At 43.9% G+C, this 20,739-nt stretch overlaps 1 protein-coding gene across 1 annotated transcript in view; it reads right to left on the bottom strand.

Annotated features, from left to right (window-relative positions):
- Positions 1-7,399: 7,399 nt before the first annotated feature.
- The window catches only part of SYNPO2L (synaptopodin 2 like), a 30,201-nt gene continuing 16,861 nt past the window's right edge, over positions 7,400-20,739 (bottom strand). The window contains exon 4 of the mRNA XM_054382420.1: positions 7,400-9,723. Coding sequence (XP_054238395.1) covers positions 7,400-9,723 — 2,324 coding nt within the window. The remainder of the gene's footprint in view (positions 9,724-20,739) is intronic.

The following is a 20,739-nucleotide window of genomic DNA, read 5'->3' on the forward strand; positions in this document are numbered from 1 at the left end:
TGTTTTCAGACTAATAGCTGCTGTGTTATTTCTGCAGTCATCCCGTGTGCCTTCCTGGGCACAAATTGCACCTTAGGGGAACAGTTTGTGCCAGATGGATATCATGTTGAAACCTGCTAGGTTTTGAGGCATTGTGTAGCTGCAAAAGATGATATAACAGGGATGTATGTGGTTGCTCTTTCCTGCTACAGGCATGCCCTGCTGCTCCTTTGCTTCCTCACACCCCAGAGGTTCACAGCTGCTCCTGCAGGCAGCTGCAGGGAGAGGAGCTAAGCATGCAGGAAGGGAGGAAAGTGCCCATGAATAGCTGGTAATTGGAGATGAGCAGGAAATGCATGTGGGTCCTCTTGAAAAACTGAAGAGAGACTAGGGGAAAGCAATAGCAAGGAGATGAAGACAAGAAATGTCTAGCACAGTGTGTGAGGATGTCAGTCAGGATACGATCAGGTGTGTCCAGCAATTAGGACTAGGAACAAGGCACAGACAGCGACTCTAGGAGACAAGACTCCTCTGTGGATCCCCAGTCCAAAGGTCAAGAGACAAGCAGGGTAGAGGAGAGCCAAAGATCTTGACATCCAGCTTCAAGGACTGATGGGAACTGTGGTCTGATGGGAAGAAAACATTTATACACCAAGTTGAGGTCTCATGTGAGAAGTAGGTGGTGAGGAACTGGAAATGAAACAGATTGAGCAAATATGATGGTAAATGAGCTAGAAGTAGGCTTATCTGAAAAGATCAAATGGGGAAATTCCTTTATTCCCTAGATGCTGGTGGGTTCCTAGACTAATCATCAGACTCCTCAGAAAGTCTAGTAGCAAAATCCAAGGCTTAAACCAGTATGTTGCCCAGGTTTTCAGTGGTGTTGTGCCCATGGCTGTAGTCAGGCTCAAATTATGAAGAGATCTTGGCCACCTCCACTTTAGAAGATGATCCATAGCCCTCATTCAGTGCTACATGAAGTTGTGTTCTGTCCTTGCAACCCTGATCCTCAAGAGGTTATTTTCATCTGCATGTGAAGATATACAAACACTGGGTGAAACACAGGTCCTAAGAGTGCAGGTGAAATGTACTGCAGAGCACCTGAGTCTTAAACCCAGAACGAATGTAAAAGAAGGTTTATCCTATTAGTATGGCGCCAGGATTTATAGAGTGATTTGGATAAAGCAGTCTAGCCTCTGACACTTAAGCACCAAGGCACAGCTTTAACTGACACTCTCATCTCCTACTCTAATTTCACGTAAAATTATGTCTCCATTTTCAGTTACCAGGCTGAGAACTAAATCTTGCGCCTTTCTCTTCTCTATGCACAGTTTCTCCTGAGTGATAGAAATGTCTAAGTCACTAGTTTACAAGTGTCGATGGTGGATCTAGCAGACTTCACTGTGCCTGCTACAGTGCCAGGTTCAGTGGCCTTATCCACTGGGAACACGTTACCAATGATATGATCGTCTATGGTGAACTCAGCATGGGTAACAAGTTACGTAGGGCTCTTGCTGTTATCTTTCCTATTCATGCTACTCAGTGCTCAGTGTTGTAAACCATTAGAAGCCTTGCTTGATGAGCTGGTTTAGCTTTGGTTTGGGGTAGGGATGCGGATTTACTTGAGTGTGGTGAAGTTTGGTGGCTAAATTCAGTCTTTGCTTGAATACTAGGAGTTTCCACTTAGGTCAGGGAGGTATATATGTAGCACATATGCTGCCTGTAGGACATTTTGGCACATCATAGAGGAGCTTTTAATCATATGAAGAACTGTCTGTATCTCACTGACCACCTCCCTCTTTCCAAATATACCCTTTGCTTAGATGACTTTAGGAACAGCCTGTACAAAGCTTCACTTTCTCTGACTTCAATCTTCAGAACTAATTTGGGTTTGCACTGCATTGTTGTGCACCTAATTTCAAATGGCCTGACTTCAAATTGTTGATGTCTGCAAAACCATTTCAAGAGCAGCAGGTAAGATCTGCCTCTTTACACAGTGATAGATGGACATAAGCAGCATCTGAGACAGGCTTCGTCAGCAGGGCTGGCTCCCGAACACATTCTGATCATTTGGAAGTGTGGCAACAGCATTAGTCTGGAACTACTCTTTGCCATTTCAATCTCCCAAAGCGAGAGAATTAAACCTTGACCTTGCTCCCCTTTTCTCCTGGAGCCCAGAACTAAAAGAATTCATAAGCAGCAGATTTCAACATGATTCAGTGTATTCAGAAAAAAAAAAGTTGCAAAACTCTTGATTTGGCTTTTTCCCCCTAGTTGTTTATTGTTATGATTATGATTATGATTTTGAAATACATCATATAAAATATTTGTTATTTTAAAATATTTTATATGTACTGAATCTCTTCCACTTTTATGCAGACATTAGAAAGACTTGTCAGTAATTTGTACACCACAGTAAGAGAAACAGTTAGTGCTAGGCTCCCTTCTACCAATAAGTGGGCTTAATGCACAATGAGATGTAGAACTAGGACAGAAATATGTGGGTTTTGATCACTGAGCTGGAGATGCATCTGTTGAAATAAGTGATATGCCCATGGCATGTTGCTTGCTGGACAGCCTGTTAGCCTCCACGTCCCACATGGTACCACCCAGGAATCCGCTCCAAGCTGCAGCAAGCCTCTCACTGCCAAAACTTCTTGGCATGATGTTGGCCTTCTCCTTTGGTATATGGGACTGAGCAACACCATATGGGAACGCCAGAAAAGAACAGATTACAAAGAAAGGATTTCTTAAGATTTTAAACTCTGAGATTTACCACCACTTCTGGCAAAAGCCAAAACCCCAGGTAACTCAAAGAAGAACAGTGGCAACATCTAGTGGTCGTTGAAGTTATAGGCCTGTATTGCTTGGGAGTACTAGGGCTGTGTTTTTTGTTGGACATTTCTCCTTCCATTGGGTATGATTGTAGATAAATGTCTCCACTAAGCACCTTGCTGTTTTCTGGTTTTAAACTACTCTACGAGCAGCACACTGAAGTCCGAGTTCATCCCTATCCTGCTGCATAGCTCTTCTGTTATCTTTCGGCTTTGCTTTGTGCCAGTAACCTCAGGGATGTCTCCTGTTCCACCTTTGAAAGTCTGTTTGTCTGGCTCCTTCTGACATGATCTGCTTGAGAAGACATTACTCTCACTTGAGAAGGTTGTAGAGGTTAACAGGGAATTTAATCAGAGCTCTGGACACAGCAACTGACCTGCAATGTGTCAAACCATCTGGAGTAGTTCATAATCCTACTATGTCAGCTTTACTAAGCTAAACAAGATGCAGTCGTAATCTGCACCCTATGCATCTGTGTTCTTATTTCTTAGGGAGCTGTGGATAGAAGCTCAGGTCTGGTATCTGCAAACATTGCTGCCTCTTTGTGTTTCCTGTCCGCAAATCAATCGGAAGTATGTTAGATAGTCCCGAGACCCATTTCCAGACCACTGCGTAAGAAATCCCTCCTTGAAGTTAATCTGGAAAACATTCTCAAACTAGTACCTAGGCAAGTGTCCAGAGTCTGCAGTCTAAACCTACAGCTGACCCCAGCAGCTCCTGAACTACTCAGCAATTGCTGTCTGTCAGTGACATGCATCTGCGAAGGCAATTTGCTAATGCTTGTCCTAAACTAGGCACAACACACCTCTGAGGACTCAGAAATGTCAGAGACTTTAACATGAATTGGGTTAGGATTAGAGTTAGGAGTAGTCTTGGAGTCTCTGTTTATTTTCTGATTGATTTGGTTTTCTGATCTCTTGGTTAATACTAAGTTGAATCATTCAGTGGTTTATATTAGGATTTACCAGAGCTGACAAACTTCCATAGATACCAGAATTACAAGCAGAGGGTAGGGTTTAGATTAGAGCAGGCTGAGATTCAGGGCTGGGGCAGGACAGCTGGGGCTGGCCCATAAATTTCTTCACCATGTCAGTAAGAGTGGCTTATAGTGTGTAGTACCAAAGGTTTGGATCTCACGTTTTTGCTTGCATGGAGCTTTTTTAATGTATAGGGGGTTTAAGTCAAACTTAGGTGTTTCTATTGCTGAAACATCACATCCTTTTCTGGACTCCTTATATTCTCTTGGCCTTAGTAGTTTGTTGGAAGTGTTAACTGCATGTTCTGTAGACATGGCAATTCCTCCTGGGCACCATGAAAAGAAGAGGACAAAATGGCACATGTAAAGTGCATATCACAAGTTTATTCTGCACAAACAAATGGGAAGTGACTGTAAATTGGGAAAAACAACAAGAAAGAAAGAAAAAGACAAAAAGAGGAAAAAAAAAAAAGGACAGAAAAGAAAAAGAAACACATTTCCATAAACAAAGATGTCAACTCTCTCCTTCTGGGGTCATATCTTCCACCACATAGAGTACTGGGCTGATGGGCTCCCTTTTTCAGAGCACTGACAAGTCTGTTTTAGGAAGAAGGTCTGGTAAGGGATGCTGGATATTATAGCAGAAAGGGAGCACAAGGAACAATCTTGGCTTGCACTGTGCTCATGTCTGGCAAGCAGTCACTCCTCATCATACCAGTTTCTTCAGAGATACTTCCTCTCAGCTGCTGCAGGATCTTGAGCTTATCTCTGGCAAGCGTTCCCATATATCCAGAGGGAAAGGTCTGATACTTGTGAAGCAAAGATAAACTCTCAGAATTGCCATAGCTGCATTGTGTAACCTGCAGCATGTTAGAGAGGAGGGATGATAGGTAGCTTTAAATTGGAGCTCATGCAGACATCTTCAAATGCTTAACAAGGGAACACTGGGATTTGGCCTACCACTGCAGCTTATAACTTAACCAGGTGGGAGCTAAAACTTGTCAAGCAACCGTTTGTGTCTGTGTTTGTTCAACAGCTGAGGAATTAGAAATTTGGAGAGGCTCAAGACAAAATTAGGTGGTTCAAAAGTATTCCTGCAGTTTCGCTTGTGACCTTTCTACCAGGCTAGCCACAATATTTTCATGAGCAGGCACTAGCAGTAGTGCACGTTTCTTCCTTATAACTTACCAGATACATCTTGGCATCTCATGCTATGTACAACCACAGGTCTTCTTTGGGATACTCCACAAGCACTGTAGGCTTCATCTGCAACACCCTGTGCTTCTGCAGATGAAGCCTTGTGTTAGCATAGGATCCAGAAAAGATCAGGAAGGGCTGAGATCCTTCAGACTACTTTGGCTTTGCTTCTAAACTTAGCTTTGAACCAAAGATAACAGAAATGCAGGATCTCTGACCTCCTGATTATTTTCCTTGCTCTGATATTTCATATTTGTTCTCTAAAAGAACCCAACTTTTTTCATATCTTGCCCATTCCATTATCAGAAATGATGGGCCAAATGAAGTTATTCTGCTCACTTGGGTCCTGCATTTAACATTCAACGGTGTTTGGCCATCACTGTTCAGCTTTCATCAGTATCTCCCAGAAATCTGCAGCAGGACCACTGAAATATTACCCACATGCAATCTCCCTTACATGCTAAGACCTCTCTTTTTTCCAGTTGAATTTCCCAAGACACTTAGACCTTGTGAGTGTTTACCTTTAGGGGCATAAGGGAAAGGGACACCGAACATGATTCAGAATTTCTGCAGTTATCTCTTCACTGTAGAATTATCCTGAGTATCCTTTCTCTGCTCCACACAGTCCCTCTATACACCTAAGTTCGGTTACGGTTTCAGTCTGGACTAGCTTTCAGCCTCAGCTAAACCCACTAGCCACTGACAGCAGTCCACAAGGACACTAGAGATAGAGGTTTTGGAGCACTGCTATTCCTTGAGGTCCTTCCCATAGCTTTCCTAGAAAGACAGAAGACTCCTTCTCCCATGTTTGGGAAGAATCACAGAGATTCAGCATGCTACTGCACACAAGATTTTTTTCCAGAAACATTAAGAAGGCAATACAGCACAGGATGGGTGAGAAAGCAATTGTTCAGGTTAGATTTTGAATCATGGCTGCTTCCCTTCACCAGAGCTAAGTGGATTCTGCTTCTACATTATACAACTAGGTGTAGCACTTCTAGCTTAGTCACCTGTTTGCTCATTAACTCAAGACCTTCCTAAAGGTTTTCTCTCCTCCCTCTCCCATGGCTGATAGTCTGCCAGGTGAGGTGTAAGTGCTGACCTCCTCCCTCCCCAGTATGCTCATCCTATGTTTCAGGGTCCTCAGAGCATTTCAGTTCTTACCAAATAGACCCCAAGGATACTTAAATAACTTAGTATGAAATTCTGCTTGTGACTGACTGTCTTCCTGTCCTCTGCTTCCATACTGCAAGTGTCTGTAAAGGGGTTCTATTTCCCTGCTCATCACAGAGTTTTCAGTGTCTTATGTCAGGACCCATTTCCAATTTAGCCATGTTTCTCTCCTAAACTAAACCAAAAAAATGATGTGCAAAAGCATATTCAATCTTGCCTCCTTTTAAAGCCAACTGTACCTTCTCCCACGCAATCCTCCTTTGTACTTACAGCATCTGTATCCTGTTCCAGTGGGACTAATGCTGCAGGGCCTTCCTTGTGTCAGCCAGCCACTGCCTGAGCTTAGCTTTGACTTTGTGTATCCTCAAAAACTGATTCTTTTTTTCTGCGGTTCCTCTAACTTGTGATATCTCCATCAAGTCCATGCCACACCTCTCTTTGGCAAACTGCTTCTAGACCTGATAGTCCTGTTTAGCACCAGCTAGTATGACTCTCCTTTTCATCCCCAGCCCTGATGACTGGAGAAACAGGCAGACATGGCCAACCTCCTGTGCAGGGCACACTGCCAATGTGTGCATGTGCAAACACCTCTGCTCACTCTGCTCTCTTGCCTTCTTTGCCATGCCCCTCCAGAGAGGAGTCTGGCAGAAGTATCCAGGTGAAGCCCCACTTCTGCTTTTACTCCTTGATGAGTGTTGGCTGTGTGCATGGCTGTGTGCACACACAGGTGTGTGGCCACACGCTGACAGGCTCAGAGAAAAGTCTAATGAGGCTTCTATACAGAAGCTAGGGCTTCTGTACTGTGATCCTACCTCTGACCCTTTCTTCCTGGATAGCTTTTGCCCCACCCAGTCTCCTTCCATTCAGAAGTGACTGCAAAGCCCTTGGGAAGGGAAAACCACTACCATTGTCATGTCCTCATGTGAGAGAACCCCTGCCATTCCCCCCATTCAGAGGCAGGTTTTGCTGCTGTGTGCAAATTCCCACTCTCTGTGTACCACACAGGTGCCTTTTCTCCATATTCTTCCCTCTGCTGTAGCCACAGCCAGTAAGTCTTGCCATAAAGCTGCTCATCCGAGACCAAGGGGAAACTGAAGGAGAGGGTGATGCAGAAGAGGAGTAATTTTTTTTCTCTTTTCTTCATTTTATGTCACTCATCCCAATATACTCAGCTGACATGAAAGACAAAATGAGCACTATTTCTGCAGGGCCTGGGCTGGGATGGAAGGGGAGCCTGCCTCAGTGGTGGCCAAAGCTTGGCCTCCACACATTGGCCTGCATCCCTGTTCTTGCTGCTGAAAATTTAGGCCTGGCCACCTGAAACCGAGAGGCCGAGGCTGGGTTTGGGGAAGGCCCCTGACCCACCTGCCCAGTCTCTGGGGAGCCCTGGTATGGCTTGGGGGACTGGCTGAGCTCCACCTGAAAGGTCGCTGGTGTAGCAGGCACAGAAGAGGCCATTTCTGTTCTCCACACTGGCTCATCCAATGTGGTGGCTGAGCGGGGCACAAGCACAGTGGGTGCCAGGCTGGTGGACGCTGGCATGGGAGCTGGAGTGGAGAAGCGACGAATCTCCTGGGTTTTGGCTGTTTTCACAGGGACCTGCTTGGCTGCCATGAAGGAGCTAGCCTGTGGGGCTGTCTGCCTAGAAGAATCCTGAATGCTAGGGCTTGGGGGATCTCCGAAACAGAACATGGCTGACTTTAATTGATAGGGCTGGTGCCGCATTAAATCGATGACCTTAATCCCTGATTTCTGGCCAGGTGCCTTTTTCACTTTGCTCTCTGCTTTGCTAGCCTGAGATTTGCTGGCTGCCAGGGGATAGAAGGGGGAATGCATTGGGTTGTAAGCTATGGGAGGGGGAGCCCGGATATTGGGTGAATATTTCCAGGACGAGGGTAAAGAAGGGGAAGGAGAAGGGGTCCTGGGCTTGGACTCTGGCTTTGGTGTTGTCTCCACCACAAACTTGTCCATGCGGCTCTGGCGCTTGGCAAAGAGCTCTCCCCCCTTGCCTTTAAGCCGAGGCATGTCTTGGGCCCCATTTACCAGTCCAGCATCTTGCTGCTGAGGCTTAGGAGCCACTGGAGGTGGGGTCTTGAACTTGCGTCCAGAGGACTGCATAAAGTTGCAAGCCTCGGCACCCAGGCTGAGGAAATCTTCCTCAGGCCCAGACTCAAAGCCTGCCGCAGGGTGGTCACCTTTTGGCTTCTCATCCAGGTTTTGCACCAGAGACAGGAGCTCAGGGTTGGGTGAATTCTTTTTCTTCTCCTCAATCTTACTGAACATGGGTTTCTTGTTGCCCCGCCGGCGAGCCTCCTGCAGAATGCCTGTGCGGGGAGCTGGCACAGCAATCCTCTGCTCCCTGGAAGTTAAGGGCTCAGAAGGAGGTCGTGGCATTGCTGGTGAGACAGCAGGAGAAGGTTGCTTTGGTGTGGGGGAACTTATCATGTGCTGTGATGGTATTGGATTAATATATAAAGAAGAAGAGGCTGTTCCAGGGACTTGTGCTGTGGAGGCCACATCTCCTCCTGGTTTTGAGGGAGCTGACAGAAAGATAGAGGTGGTGGATGTGCGGGCAGTGTTGGCAGAAGGCTTAGTCTCTGGAGCACTTTCTCCCCCTCTTGGTTGTGAGTCCAGCAGTGGTGTTGGCCTTCCTGGTGCAGGAATATACAGAGATGTGGAAGAGCTGACTGGACCGCGGTGTGTTGGCACTGCTGCGTTGGCAGGTGTTCCTGGAGCCAGAGGTGAGGAAGGGGGAGCCATTGTGCTTTGCCCACCCAGACTTTCACTAGGTTTTTTGGGTGCAGATGGCCTAAAGATGACAGAGGATGTTGCTGGACGTTGGCCAGAGAAACCGGGAGTAAAGGGCCGTGCAGCCCTGTTGAACATGCTTGTTGAGCTTGCAGAGAAGTGGTCAGGGTTGCCTGGGGGAGGTGGAAAGGAAGTGAGGCTAGGGGCAGCCAGGAGCTGAGTGGGGAGGTTGGCTGTCTGCTTGCTGGACACTTGCACACCCTCCAGGTGGATGCTGAGTGGCACACTGCTTGCCTTCTGTGGCACAGGCATATCTCCATTCACTGAATTCTGCTGTGGCTGGGCAGCTGGAGCAAGCTGAGGGCTCTTCTGCACTGAGACTTTCTCAACTGTGTACTTCCCAGCCCGTTCCCTCTGCTGCTCAAATAATCGTGCTCCTTTACCTGAGGCCTCACTCAAACCTTTTTGCTTCTCCTCCTTCTGTTCAGAGTCAGACTTGGACTTTTCAATATCCAGGTAAATGTTGTCACAGTCTGAGTGATTAGTTAGGCTTCGCGCATCAGAGAAACCTTCCTCATCAAATTCAGACTCACTAGTTGGAAAAACTCCGTCTTCTTCCTCGTAGGAGCGGTCTTCGTCAACACTCCCAAAGCTTACCAATGTATACTTCTTAGCCCTCTGCCTGCGCTTCTTGAACATCAGCACCCCCTTGGAGTGGGGGTTGGGTGCATCTGTCAGCAGGGATGCAATGGTTCTGCACTTGGTTTTGGCTTCTTTTACATTCTTCTCTTGGATGCTCTCATGGCGGTGGAGCTCTGCAAGAGAAAAAAAAAGAGACAAGCTCAGAGCTCAGCAAAAAAGCAAGATGGGCAAAGATGAACACGGATATAGATATAGGTATTCTAGTGCCCATACCAGGAAACACATTGTCACCCCCTGCCCTTTTTCTTTCCTGCTTTTGCTGATAGTATCTTTAGGAACTTCTGATAGAAATCTAGGTGCAGTTTTCTCTTTCTCTGCACACACTGGCCCCACTTTAATGGCCAGTCTCTGTCTCTTGGTCAGACCTAGGATTTTCTGTTTCTTAAGCATGTGACCAAGAGTGCCAGGTTGTATCTCACAGCATTTTTATAGTGCATGCCCTTGCTTGTGGGAATTTTTACCGTTTATGTAACACATCTCCCTTAAGGTGGAGCCCTGCTTTTTGTAGACCTTCCTCCTACCTTATGGAAGATGCATGCATGCAATGGGAAAGGCACTCTGCAGGCTCAGCCGGGCTGCTTCTGCTCTGGGCCTTATAGTGCCAGCCACAAAGTCAGAATGTCTTGCAGCAGCATTGTGTGTAGGGCTGTTCACTGCTCTCTGCAGCAGCCCTGCAACAGCAGGAGGCATAATTTCACCCTTGCTGTAGTCCCTTGCCTGTGTTGCCTGCCCAGCAAGGAAGACCAGACCCCACAACTGATCAGCCAGGCCAGAACAAATCTACTTTTATAGACTTGCTTGGAAAAGCCAACACCTATTGGGTCACTGGCATGAAACTGTGGAATGATAATATTCCACCTGCTTTGCCAGCCCAGTGGTCAGTAAAGCCACAGGGAGGAACGTTGAATTCTCTGCCTCATGTGCAGGTACAGCAGGGGGTGAACAAGATTCAAACCAAACTCAGTTGCTCTAAGAAAAGTGCTCTAAGAATCAGTGTTCAAGTGACAGAAGTCAGCACTAAACTTGTATAGAAAAGAAACCCACATACCTAAACCATATATTAATTTCTGGTTCTTTCATTCTGTCATTTTCCTTACTCCTATTGTGTTTTTTTTTCTCCAATATGACAGTACAGATGAAATATACATCCACTGCCTGCACTTCATAATTTGTCCAAAAAATAAACATGTAGCACCTTATCCAGCCCTGACATTTTCAAGAAAGAGGTACCAAATTATGCCCTGTTGTAGAGAAGAAGAGAGGAGAGCTGCAGGTAGTACTAGAGGACAGTGTTAGCTCCAGAGAAGATGGAAGCTTCTCGGTCCTCTCAGGACCTCACTTCTGGCCTTTTATCACAGAGCATTCATTCAATGGGGACCTGCTAATGTGACAAGGTTACCTCCAATGGGTGGCAGAAAGCTTAGTTAAGGATACTTGTTTTCCTGAGGGCTGCAGATATTCCCTAAAACCTGGCTAGGCTGCAAAATTAGGGCAGGTGTCATCATTCCATACTGCACCCGTGTAACCACAGCAGAAAGACCTTCCCTCTCTGAACCCATGTTGAAAGGTGCTGATCTGCAGAATAGTCATCTTTCCAGAAAGCTTAAAATAAATACAAGGAAAGACTCTTCCCAAGGTTTGTGGCCATTCCATACTGCATGCTGCTATTTTGGGATTTCAGCAAGAGGATTTCTCTGGCTTCAGATCAGCTCATGTGGATGCACAGTCTTTTATTCTCCCTTGCACCCAAAAAACTGGGAGCAGCAAAAGCAGTGCCAAAAAGATGGCTTACTATTTGTACTTGCACTTGCAAAGTGAAGGCTCTCTATAAATCTTTCCTTACAGAATGACTCCATCTTGCTGATCCAAGACTAAAGTAGTGTCCAGATTTTTGTGGGGACTTAGTGCTCTTCAGGGCAGTTGTAGACTTGCCCTCAAAGATCTTCATGATGGAAACGAGCTACAGTCCCTAAAGATTTGTCCATTCCACTTAGAAATCTACATTCATACGTCTTTGGGGGTTGTTCACAATGGAGAAAATAAATAGGGATTTCTTTCTTGTTACAAGTATCCTTGCTACAAGCTACTACACCTCACCTGGCCTGTATTTTGCTTCTAAATTTACAAGGAGGACAAGCAGTACACAGAATCTTAGCCAAGTGCAGAATAGGTAAACTCTGGCCCCTGAGTGGTTCACAGGAGGATTTCTGGCATCAAGAGCTAACAGCTGGGAACCTACACCTCCCAAAGTGTCCATGCAGCCACTTCTGACAGCAGAATGTCACGAAAGCACTCAACTCTAGAGTCTGGGCTGTCAGAGAAAATATAGCAGTAGACACCCTTGGCTGTGCTTTCACCAACTCATGGTCCTGGCTCAGCATTAGCATCCATATACAACTTCACTAGGAAGTTCCTCCGAACTGCCTGATGCTCTGATGTAGCTGGCAAATAAGGTCCCCTGGGACCTGCCACTCACCTACTTCTTCCTATTTTCTCCTTATTGAAGGTAAAGCACATACCTAATTATTCCAAACAGGAAAATCATCATGCTATTTAAGCTGCAGTCTCCCACAACAGTTTAAGAAAACAAGAAATCTGTCTGAGATGACTTACTGAAGGCAAAGAGCAAGAATGAAACCAGAACAGGTGAAACAATAGGGGAAGGAGAGGGGAGGAAAAGGAGAGGAGAAGAGAGGAAAGGAAAGGGTGAAGAAAGAAAAAGGAAAAAAAGAAAAAAAGCAAACAAAAGGAAAGAAAAAGGAAAAAGGCAGAAAATAAAAATTTAAAGAAAAAGAAAGAAAAAAAAAAGAAAAGAGACATCTATACCTGCATAAGGCTGATCCAAGCTTGAGAAGGCAGACTCTAGACTTGGAGAGCTGGGCATGTCACAAAGCCTGTTTAATTCACAACTCCCCATAAACAGTGAGAGAGGCAATGAGAAGTTCCCTGCTGGAGCAGAACCAAAACTCTGAGGTGTCCAAGCCCTTTGCTATCAGCTCCACAAGCCTTTTAAAGCCTCTCTTTTGTCTCATAGGCATTGCTGCTCAAAGCCATGAGGTCACTTTGTCTATTTTTGTCTTCTTAGCTTCATCACTGAGCAGTGTGAAGGACATTGTCACCTGCCGTTTAAACACCCTCCTTCTTTCTCCCACCCTCTACTCCCTGTGAGGAGAAACTCCTCTTTTCTTATTTTAAAATAAGAAAATATACTCTGTACTCTCACTTTTGTGGTGCAAGCTTGAAGTTAGTGTTTCCAATGCCTCAATGTCCAACATTTTTGTGCTAAAGAGCCCTTCAAAGCGATGAGTCTAACATAGTCCAACATGCCCCTCTTTGGGCAGGGAAACCCACCCAAGAGGAAGACAACTTTCCTTGTCTGAAGCCCTTAGAGAGAGCACCCAGTTCCAGGTAAATGTAAGGAAGAAAAAAGATAGAGGTGCTTTCTCTTCTTGTGTATATCAATTTCCCTCTATGTTTGAGGAGACCCGGTCCATGACACAGATTTCTGTTGTGTACTGGGATTGAGAAACATTTATCAGAGGGCCATTAGGATCCTGGGTGCCTGCAGTGATTTGGTTTAGTTGAATTAAAATGGCAGATGCTGTTATCTCCACCACTAAAGAGTGTGGCTGTGCCAAGGGAGGATGACAGAGCGTTTGGGGGCCAAAGAGTGGTGTTTTGGCAGCACCATTCAGAGCTCCAGCACTGGAGACTGAGAGGTGTTGAAAGCTGTGATGTTGATAGTGAGGACTGGGGTGGACAGGGAAGAAGGTAATAGAGAGTGCTAGGAGTCTACAAATCTCTGCAGTTGTGGCCTGCTCAGCGTCTCCTCACAGTTTAGGTCTCATTTTACTGCCTCTTTTTGTAAACTGGCAATAGCTCCTGTGAGAGGATCCCAGAGCCCTGGCCAAGGGACACTATCCTGTGATTCTCCCTCCCAGTGGTCCCAATGTTAGCAACAGCATAACCCACACCATCTCCAGTGTTAGTGAGTCTAGAAAATCAAAGTTCTGACCATGTCTCCTGAAATCCATTAACCATTGCTTCATGCCAAGAAGACAACTTCCATAGGCAACAGAGACCTGCCATGACTCATACAGAAGGTTCTACACCAAGAGCAACAGAAGTGGTTCAGCCTTCTCTTTTCTAATGAATATTTACACGTAAAAGGATAGATAGACATATTGGGAAAACCTTGTAGAATCTGATATAGACAATATGCATTTGGAATTGAAAGTACAGCTCTACAGTACCTATTAAGAACATTGAAATGGAATAGGTAAGAGTAAATGGAAAGGTTATAAAACTCTGAAATTCTGTTTGTGTGGTTGATAATTTCTATAGAAAAAAATTGTTAACTTTTAAAGCACTTAGTTCTTGTCTCTACTAAATTCTGTTGGAATAATCCACCAAAAGGAAAAAAAATCTATTAAGCAAAGCATACAAAGATTTTTTTCCATTAACTTAATTTAATTAAATTTCACTGAAGTGAAATTACATTACTAATTACAGTAAAGAGAAGTATAAAAAGTATATTTTTTTTCAAGATCAGGCCCTATTAAAAGCATGCATTTTAATGTATGCCCAGGAAAACTACAAAACAAGCAGGCTTGCACAATGACAGATACTGTTCATGTTCACTAGGAAACAAACATGGTAAATTTCATTACCAAAGATCAAATACTAGAAAAATTGTTACTGTAGAAAATAGCCATACTGCAAGTTTTGGAGATAAAAAGCCTGTTCCTCAGAGATGAAATACTACATAGTCTATGATTTTTTTCATATAGGATCAACTAGAATTTTGTTCTTCCAGCTATTTATGTTAGACAAGGTCATTTTCCATGGCTAATGTTGCAAATATCTCAGTAAGTCATCACAGGCCAAAGCCATCTCATGCTTTTAATACCTGGAGTCATTTCAAAGTAAGAATTGGATAGGTTATATTTGCCTTCTAAGTATTTCCCTGTTGAAAGTTTCAGCCTCTCAGGCTTCAACCAATGTTTGAACTACAAACAGTGAAGCAGAGGACTATATATTCTTTTAGTTAAAAGAAGTGTTAAAACTCAGGAAAGAAAAAATTTTTCTCCTTCTTGGATATTCTTACTCTTCCACCACATAATCTATGCATAATGTAAAATATAGATAAGGCTTCAGCTCCCATTTAAGATGCTACAGGTAAATGCTTCAGTCCTATTCAAGTCTGCAACACTTAGGTGTGTATCTGAGGTTAAATACGTAGTTAAATACTTGTCAAACCAGTGTTTCTTCTTAAGTGGCTAGTGATTTAAAGAGATCCCAGTGGGACACAGCCGCATTGCAATGTCCTGGTTTTAGAAAAAAACTAATTCAAGCTTCTCTGCAGGTTAGACACAGCCCAGTAATTTTGTAGACTTTGACCATTCTTAGCTGTTCCATGACTCCCACACTGCTCCTGAGGGGCTCTGATAGGCAGTGGAGGTGTGGAGGCATTTGTGTTTGTGGCTGCAGTGTATTAGACTCATGGTATCCTGCTGGAGACTTGAATAGCTTATTCACTCAAAAAAAATCTCCCTCAGCTGAGTGAGAGTAGGCCTTTCTTCCTGAGGTGAATGGAAATGTGTCCTCAGTGCAAAAGGTAGCACACATGGCCAGCTTTCCTGTTCTGACAGCTCGCACTCGAGCCCTGGATATTCCCTACACAGCCGTCTGTGACACATCTGCCAAAGGAGAGCTTTCTTTTGCCAGGACAGGTAGCTCCTGTTGAATGCACCAGTGAATGTCTTTTGCAATTTTAGCCTGGTTTCCTAAGAAAGGTTTATGCAATCCTGATGCATGTCTTTCAGTCTTACTTGTTTCATGCTAAAGGCTTTTGAGCCCATTTGCTAATTCCAAGAGTCTAAAGTCACAAAGATGCAGTGCTACTGCAAGCTTGCATAAAAGTAAGTAGCTGAACAGACTTCAACATAGGATTCAAGAAGCTTGAGTGCAGTCTTAATTAGGTACCAAAACCTGAAGAACACACACACCACTGAGAGATTATGAGTTTTCATATTGAATATGAGAGACATCAGGCAGATTTGCATTTTACTAGATATAAGTGAATGAGCCATAAAATAGATCTGTTAATTTTGATGCTCACAAGCTTGCTTCATGACTGACAGCAGGACACCACTGATTCATCTTCTCTTCAATGTTTCCAGGATCTACTCTCTAGCAATACAAACATATGTTCACCATATGGTAGCACTTGCCATATATTCATGTTATTCATTTGATTTTAGTCCTTTTCTGCAACCAGTCAAGCTCCTATTACGTTTAAAAATCCAGCCTTTCATGAGACAACTGTATACCTTCCATACCTTATGTCATCTGCAGATTAACACAGCAATCTCTGCTGAATCCTCAGGTCACCCATTGAAAGTGGTGTTATTGCTATTTCTTGTTACTGCTTGCTGGGTACAACACACTCAGGAGAAATAAAAAGAAAAAAAAAACAAACCATGCAAAAAGCTATCAGGGATTTGCAGTTGAAAAAGCAGACAGGATGACAACAGTGACGTACCGGGAACTCCTCAATCCAGGTAACCTACTCCCTTGCCCAAGCCCCCCACATACCTGGATTTCTGTGAGAAGAAAAAACAGAGAAGAGGTGCAAGGTGTCCCAGACAGGTCCCAGTTCTAAAGATCTGGGGGCTTGGAGGGTCCCCCAGAGCAGATACTGCCTGTTAAGTCTAGATGCAGCTAGAGGACAAGATTAACTGACAGAAGAGACGAGGGTTGGGATTTTTAATAATCTGTCCAACCAGTCATGTACCATTGAGGTGGAGAGGACATTTGATTGACATATGTTAGCATTTAAAGTTCTGTGGGTGAAAATATAGAGGTAGTCTGTTAAATTCAGAAGCCCAGTGAAACACTACTACCAACTTAGCCAGTTAGCTAATCTGACATCATGAGCCATTAATAGTAATGTTTTCTGCTCTATTCTTAGCCAATTGTGCAGTCACCTTACAGTAGTCCCATATCATCCATATTTCTCTCGTTGAAAAAGTCATGTGGAACCCTATCAGGTATCTTGCAGAAGCTTGTGTCCACCTTGCTTCTCTAGCCACAAAGTCTTACCTTACCGAACAGGTCACAGAGTATCTCTTTCTCTAGTTTTTATTAGTCTATATTGGTTTTCCAAAGTGTGCTCAAAAGAACTACTTCATTTCCCCAACTGAAGCTATACATTATGTTTTTTTCTTATCCCTGAGGCTGTGTCTATAAGAAGGGTGCTATTCTTGGCCTTTTCCCCTGAGACCCTTCCTATTATTCCAGGGTATTTATCAAGGTCTGAGAACCATTTTGATACAATTTTTGCTAATTCCTTACCTTTCATCTCTACAGAGAGTATGATTCAGCCTTTTGGTATAGTCAGTGTAGTAAGATATGCTGGATCTACTTGTCCCTGGTCCTGCTCTTATTTCTTTTATATAAGGGGTTGAGTTCTTGGTTAACACAAGCAGTAGATACACTGATGACACTATCTTATAATCTCTGTCTTCTGCCCAAACAACTAATACATCAGCCTGAAAATATCACCTCTGTGCTTTTGGTAGAAGAACAAACTAAAGGCATAAGCTCAAATGCCATACTCAAGCCTAACACCAGAGGAACAAGACTCTGCATGCAGAGTGTTTATCTCACTGTGGTCTTCTTCAGTAAATGCCTTCCAAGCTGCAGAGAGTTCAAAATTGAGTGTTATTAAGTGGGATATTCTTAAGCAAAGGCATAAGACTTGCTTATACTGGTGTATGTCAGTTGATTTCCCAAGTGGAGGCCATTTCCAGTTTAATGCATGCTAAAGTGAGATCAAGACTCTCCATTCACAATTCAGCCATGGAGGCTGTTGTCCTTGTTTTCCTAGTGATTGGCTGCTCACTGAGTAGCAAGGTTATTCAGCATTGCTTCATACTGCTAGGAACAGACTTCTTATAAAACCAGTAGTTCAGGCAATTAAGCTTAATCTCCTAGTCTGTGTAGAATACTTTCCAGTCTACTTTAAAGCAGGTAGGATGGGAATGATTAACTACTAGCCTATACCTTTTAGTCTTCTAGACTGCAGTGACTTGTAAACCCAGTAACTGTGATCATTACAGTCACAACTGTCAAAGCTGAAAGCCAAGAAGAAAATGTGGTGCAGCAAGTTCAAACTGCCTTTCAGGTACTTTTTATCTTGTTCACAGCTCTTGTGGCCTTACTAGTTGTAACAGATGGCTTGCTGCACTCAACCCCTCTGCAGAGAAACATGACTGCAGTCACCCTTAGAGGCAGTAATCTGTATGACCCTCTGATGAATAGGCCACTTATTTATAAGAATCCTATCTTGTCAAGTGATGCTGCTGTACATCCGCTTGAAACAAGTAGGATTTCCTTTTCTGATATGGAATGTGGTGACTTTGATGACTCTGCATGAGCAGCCAGGTCCATATAAAGCAGAGAAGGAAATTTCCCCACCCATTTTTCTTTCCCTTCCCCTACCATACATGGAGAGGCTCTTGAGTCCTAGGAACTAAAAATAGTCTAATGGATAAGTTTAAATTGAGATATTTTGAAGCACTTCTTGCACTGACACAAATTCCTACAGTGTGATTGCAATTTAGGACTAGACTGCTGTCCTGGTATCTGTGAGCAATTGCTATTTCCAGTTGTGAGAAAGCCATTGTCTCTGAGAGGAGATTTAGGATGAAAATACAGGGGTGAAAATACAGTGCACCTTAGAAAGCACAGGTGGCTGAGGAGAAGCAGACCTGGGTACAGATGTAGCCAGAGGCTGGGTTGAGCAGAGAACTGTGGGGAACCAAAGAGCCTCACAACCAACTTCTTGTGACAACTATAGTATGTCCCTGTCACAAGTTCCTGCTTTCCATTAACATCCTGACAGTCATTCAGATTTTATATTTGTATTTTCTGTCTTGTTACATCTTCCTGTCTTTCTGCACTGTCCAAGGAGCCCAGAAATATATCAGGAAGGGATGTGCCTTGGCCCTTTACAGTGACGATGAACTGAGGCCCTGAAGATCTCCATTTTTCTCAGGGATTAATCACCCCTTTAAAGAGAGCAAGTTACTTTTTTAGTGGGAAGGAAACAAAGCAAAGATTTGATTAGTCACAAGTACAAATGCTTTCCTGTGCATTTAAAATACAGCACGTCCCTGTTTGCTGGCTGTTCTCTTGCCCCACTGAGCAACACAGGCTCACATACCAGCCCTGTAGAAAACACCAAGGAAACCAAGAAATCGTTTGGAAAACTGTTTGAAAATTTAGACAGGAGGGAGAATAAATTCTGTTCTTCCCCTCAGTGGGCCAAGATTGAAGCTATTAGAAGACACTCTCCTATGAGACCTGCTAAACAGGAACAGTACATGTCATAATGTATTCCATTGTCTCTCTTGTGTGAGTGTGGAGACAGTATGAGTAGATGGAATGGAAAAACTACCTCTGCTTTACACGCACAAGTATGCCATTCACAAGATAAAATAAAGAGAAGAGAGTTCTTCCAGGAAAGGGAAGTCTGCTCTGGTCTGCCGGGAGCAGTTCTCTAGTTGGAATACATGAGCCTCAGATCCAAATGTAAACAGTTACTGTGCTTTGGGCATTGCTAAGGAAAGGCAGAAAAACAGAGCTTTAAACTCTGTTGGCTCAGTGGGAGCCAGGAGCATCTGGAGGAGCTGAACTGATGCAAGCCAAAACATCCTTGCCAAGACTACATCTTTCTGGCGGGAGGTGTATCTTGTGCCTCTCATTCTGATAACTTTTCTGCAGGCAGCCTCATCATGGAGCCAATGCAGATCAGCAGTCCTACATCCTCCTGTGTCTATTTCAGGTGTAGGTGCTCCTTAACTCTGTTCAGGATATAATGAACATCTTCCAACCCTCTTCCTTCCTTGCTTCTGTCTTTCACAGAGATATTGGCTGCTGGTCATGACTTTGGTTTTAATGGCTGCTGTGCTTCAGCATGATCAGGACTTAGATTTTTACCTTCACATTTACCACCAAGATTCCTAACTCAAGAAAAGGCCAGCCTGGCCATATGAGTTGCCATCCATGTCAGAGTCAACTCATACAAGAGGACACCCATGGCCAAACGTAAACCAGAAGTGGGGTGAGCAGTGGATAGGTAATAGGAGAATAAAATATTATTTCACTCTGCAGTGCTTCTGGGAACCCAACCTCTAGCTGTCAATAGAGTTGCATCATCTTCTGCCATGGGATATTATTTTGCCATCATAAATGCTCTGCATTAAATGCATGGCTTTCCTGTGAGCCTTCTGTACTGACACTCGCCATGAAAATAAGTAGCAATTGCTCATCCACAGCTAGGACTATCAGGTGGCAGGGAGCAGCTGAAAATGCCTTTCTCGACATTCACCTCATGCTTGTACATTATTCCAAGGGGAAAAAAATAGCTTTATCCTCAGGGAGGCTGAAATTGCTACTTTCTTTGCTGGCGTAAGGAAAGCGCATGCTAAAGACTAGAAAGAAATAGTACAAGGCACCATACCAGTTTATTGCCCAGCAAAGCCGTAAGGGACCCAGATGAGTCTGTCCTTTCAATACAGGGTGAAATATTAAGACAGTGTCCTGCCTGATGGAAGCAGATTTGGAAGCAGATTTGAAACTTACCTCTATAGGATCCCTTGGGCAGAATAGATAAAGGAATGACGTTTAGCCTGAGGGAAAGATAGGCTTAACAATTGCCTTGTGATATAATATGGCCTAGGGAAAAATGTCTAGCATTTGAAGCAGAGAATCATAAGTTAGAATTTGTGAGCTTTATTTCTGATTCAGTCTAGTAACTTTTCAGTGATTCCATTTCCCATTCTGTCCTCTAGCTAAACCGCTTTAAAAACCTGCTTTACTGCTAGGCTCAGAGGAGTGTAAATTAGCAAATCATGCTGCATGCCAGGGTACTCATATGAAAACAAGTTTTGATTGCCTCATTTTTAATATTATTGGATAGATTGCAACTGTGAAATCAGTCATCATCTTATTCTGCCTTCATGCTTGGGTTTGAAATACTTCATGTGTAAGACAGCAGGAAAGATATTCACAATTAAGGTTACTTGAGGTCCTTCATCCATGTATTATAGTGGTTTTTTTTC

The sequence above is a fragment of the Indicator indicator genome, chromosome 7, assembly GCF_027791375.1.
Source record: "Indicator indicator isolate 239-I01 chromosome 7, UM_Iind_1.1, whole genome shotgun sequence".
Classification (NCBI taxonomy): Eukaryota; Metazoa; Chordata; class Aves; order Piciformes; family Indicatoridae; genus Indicator; species Indicator indicator.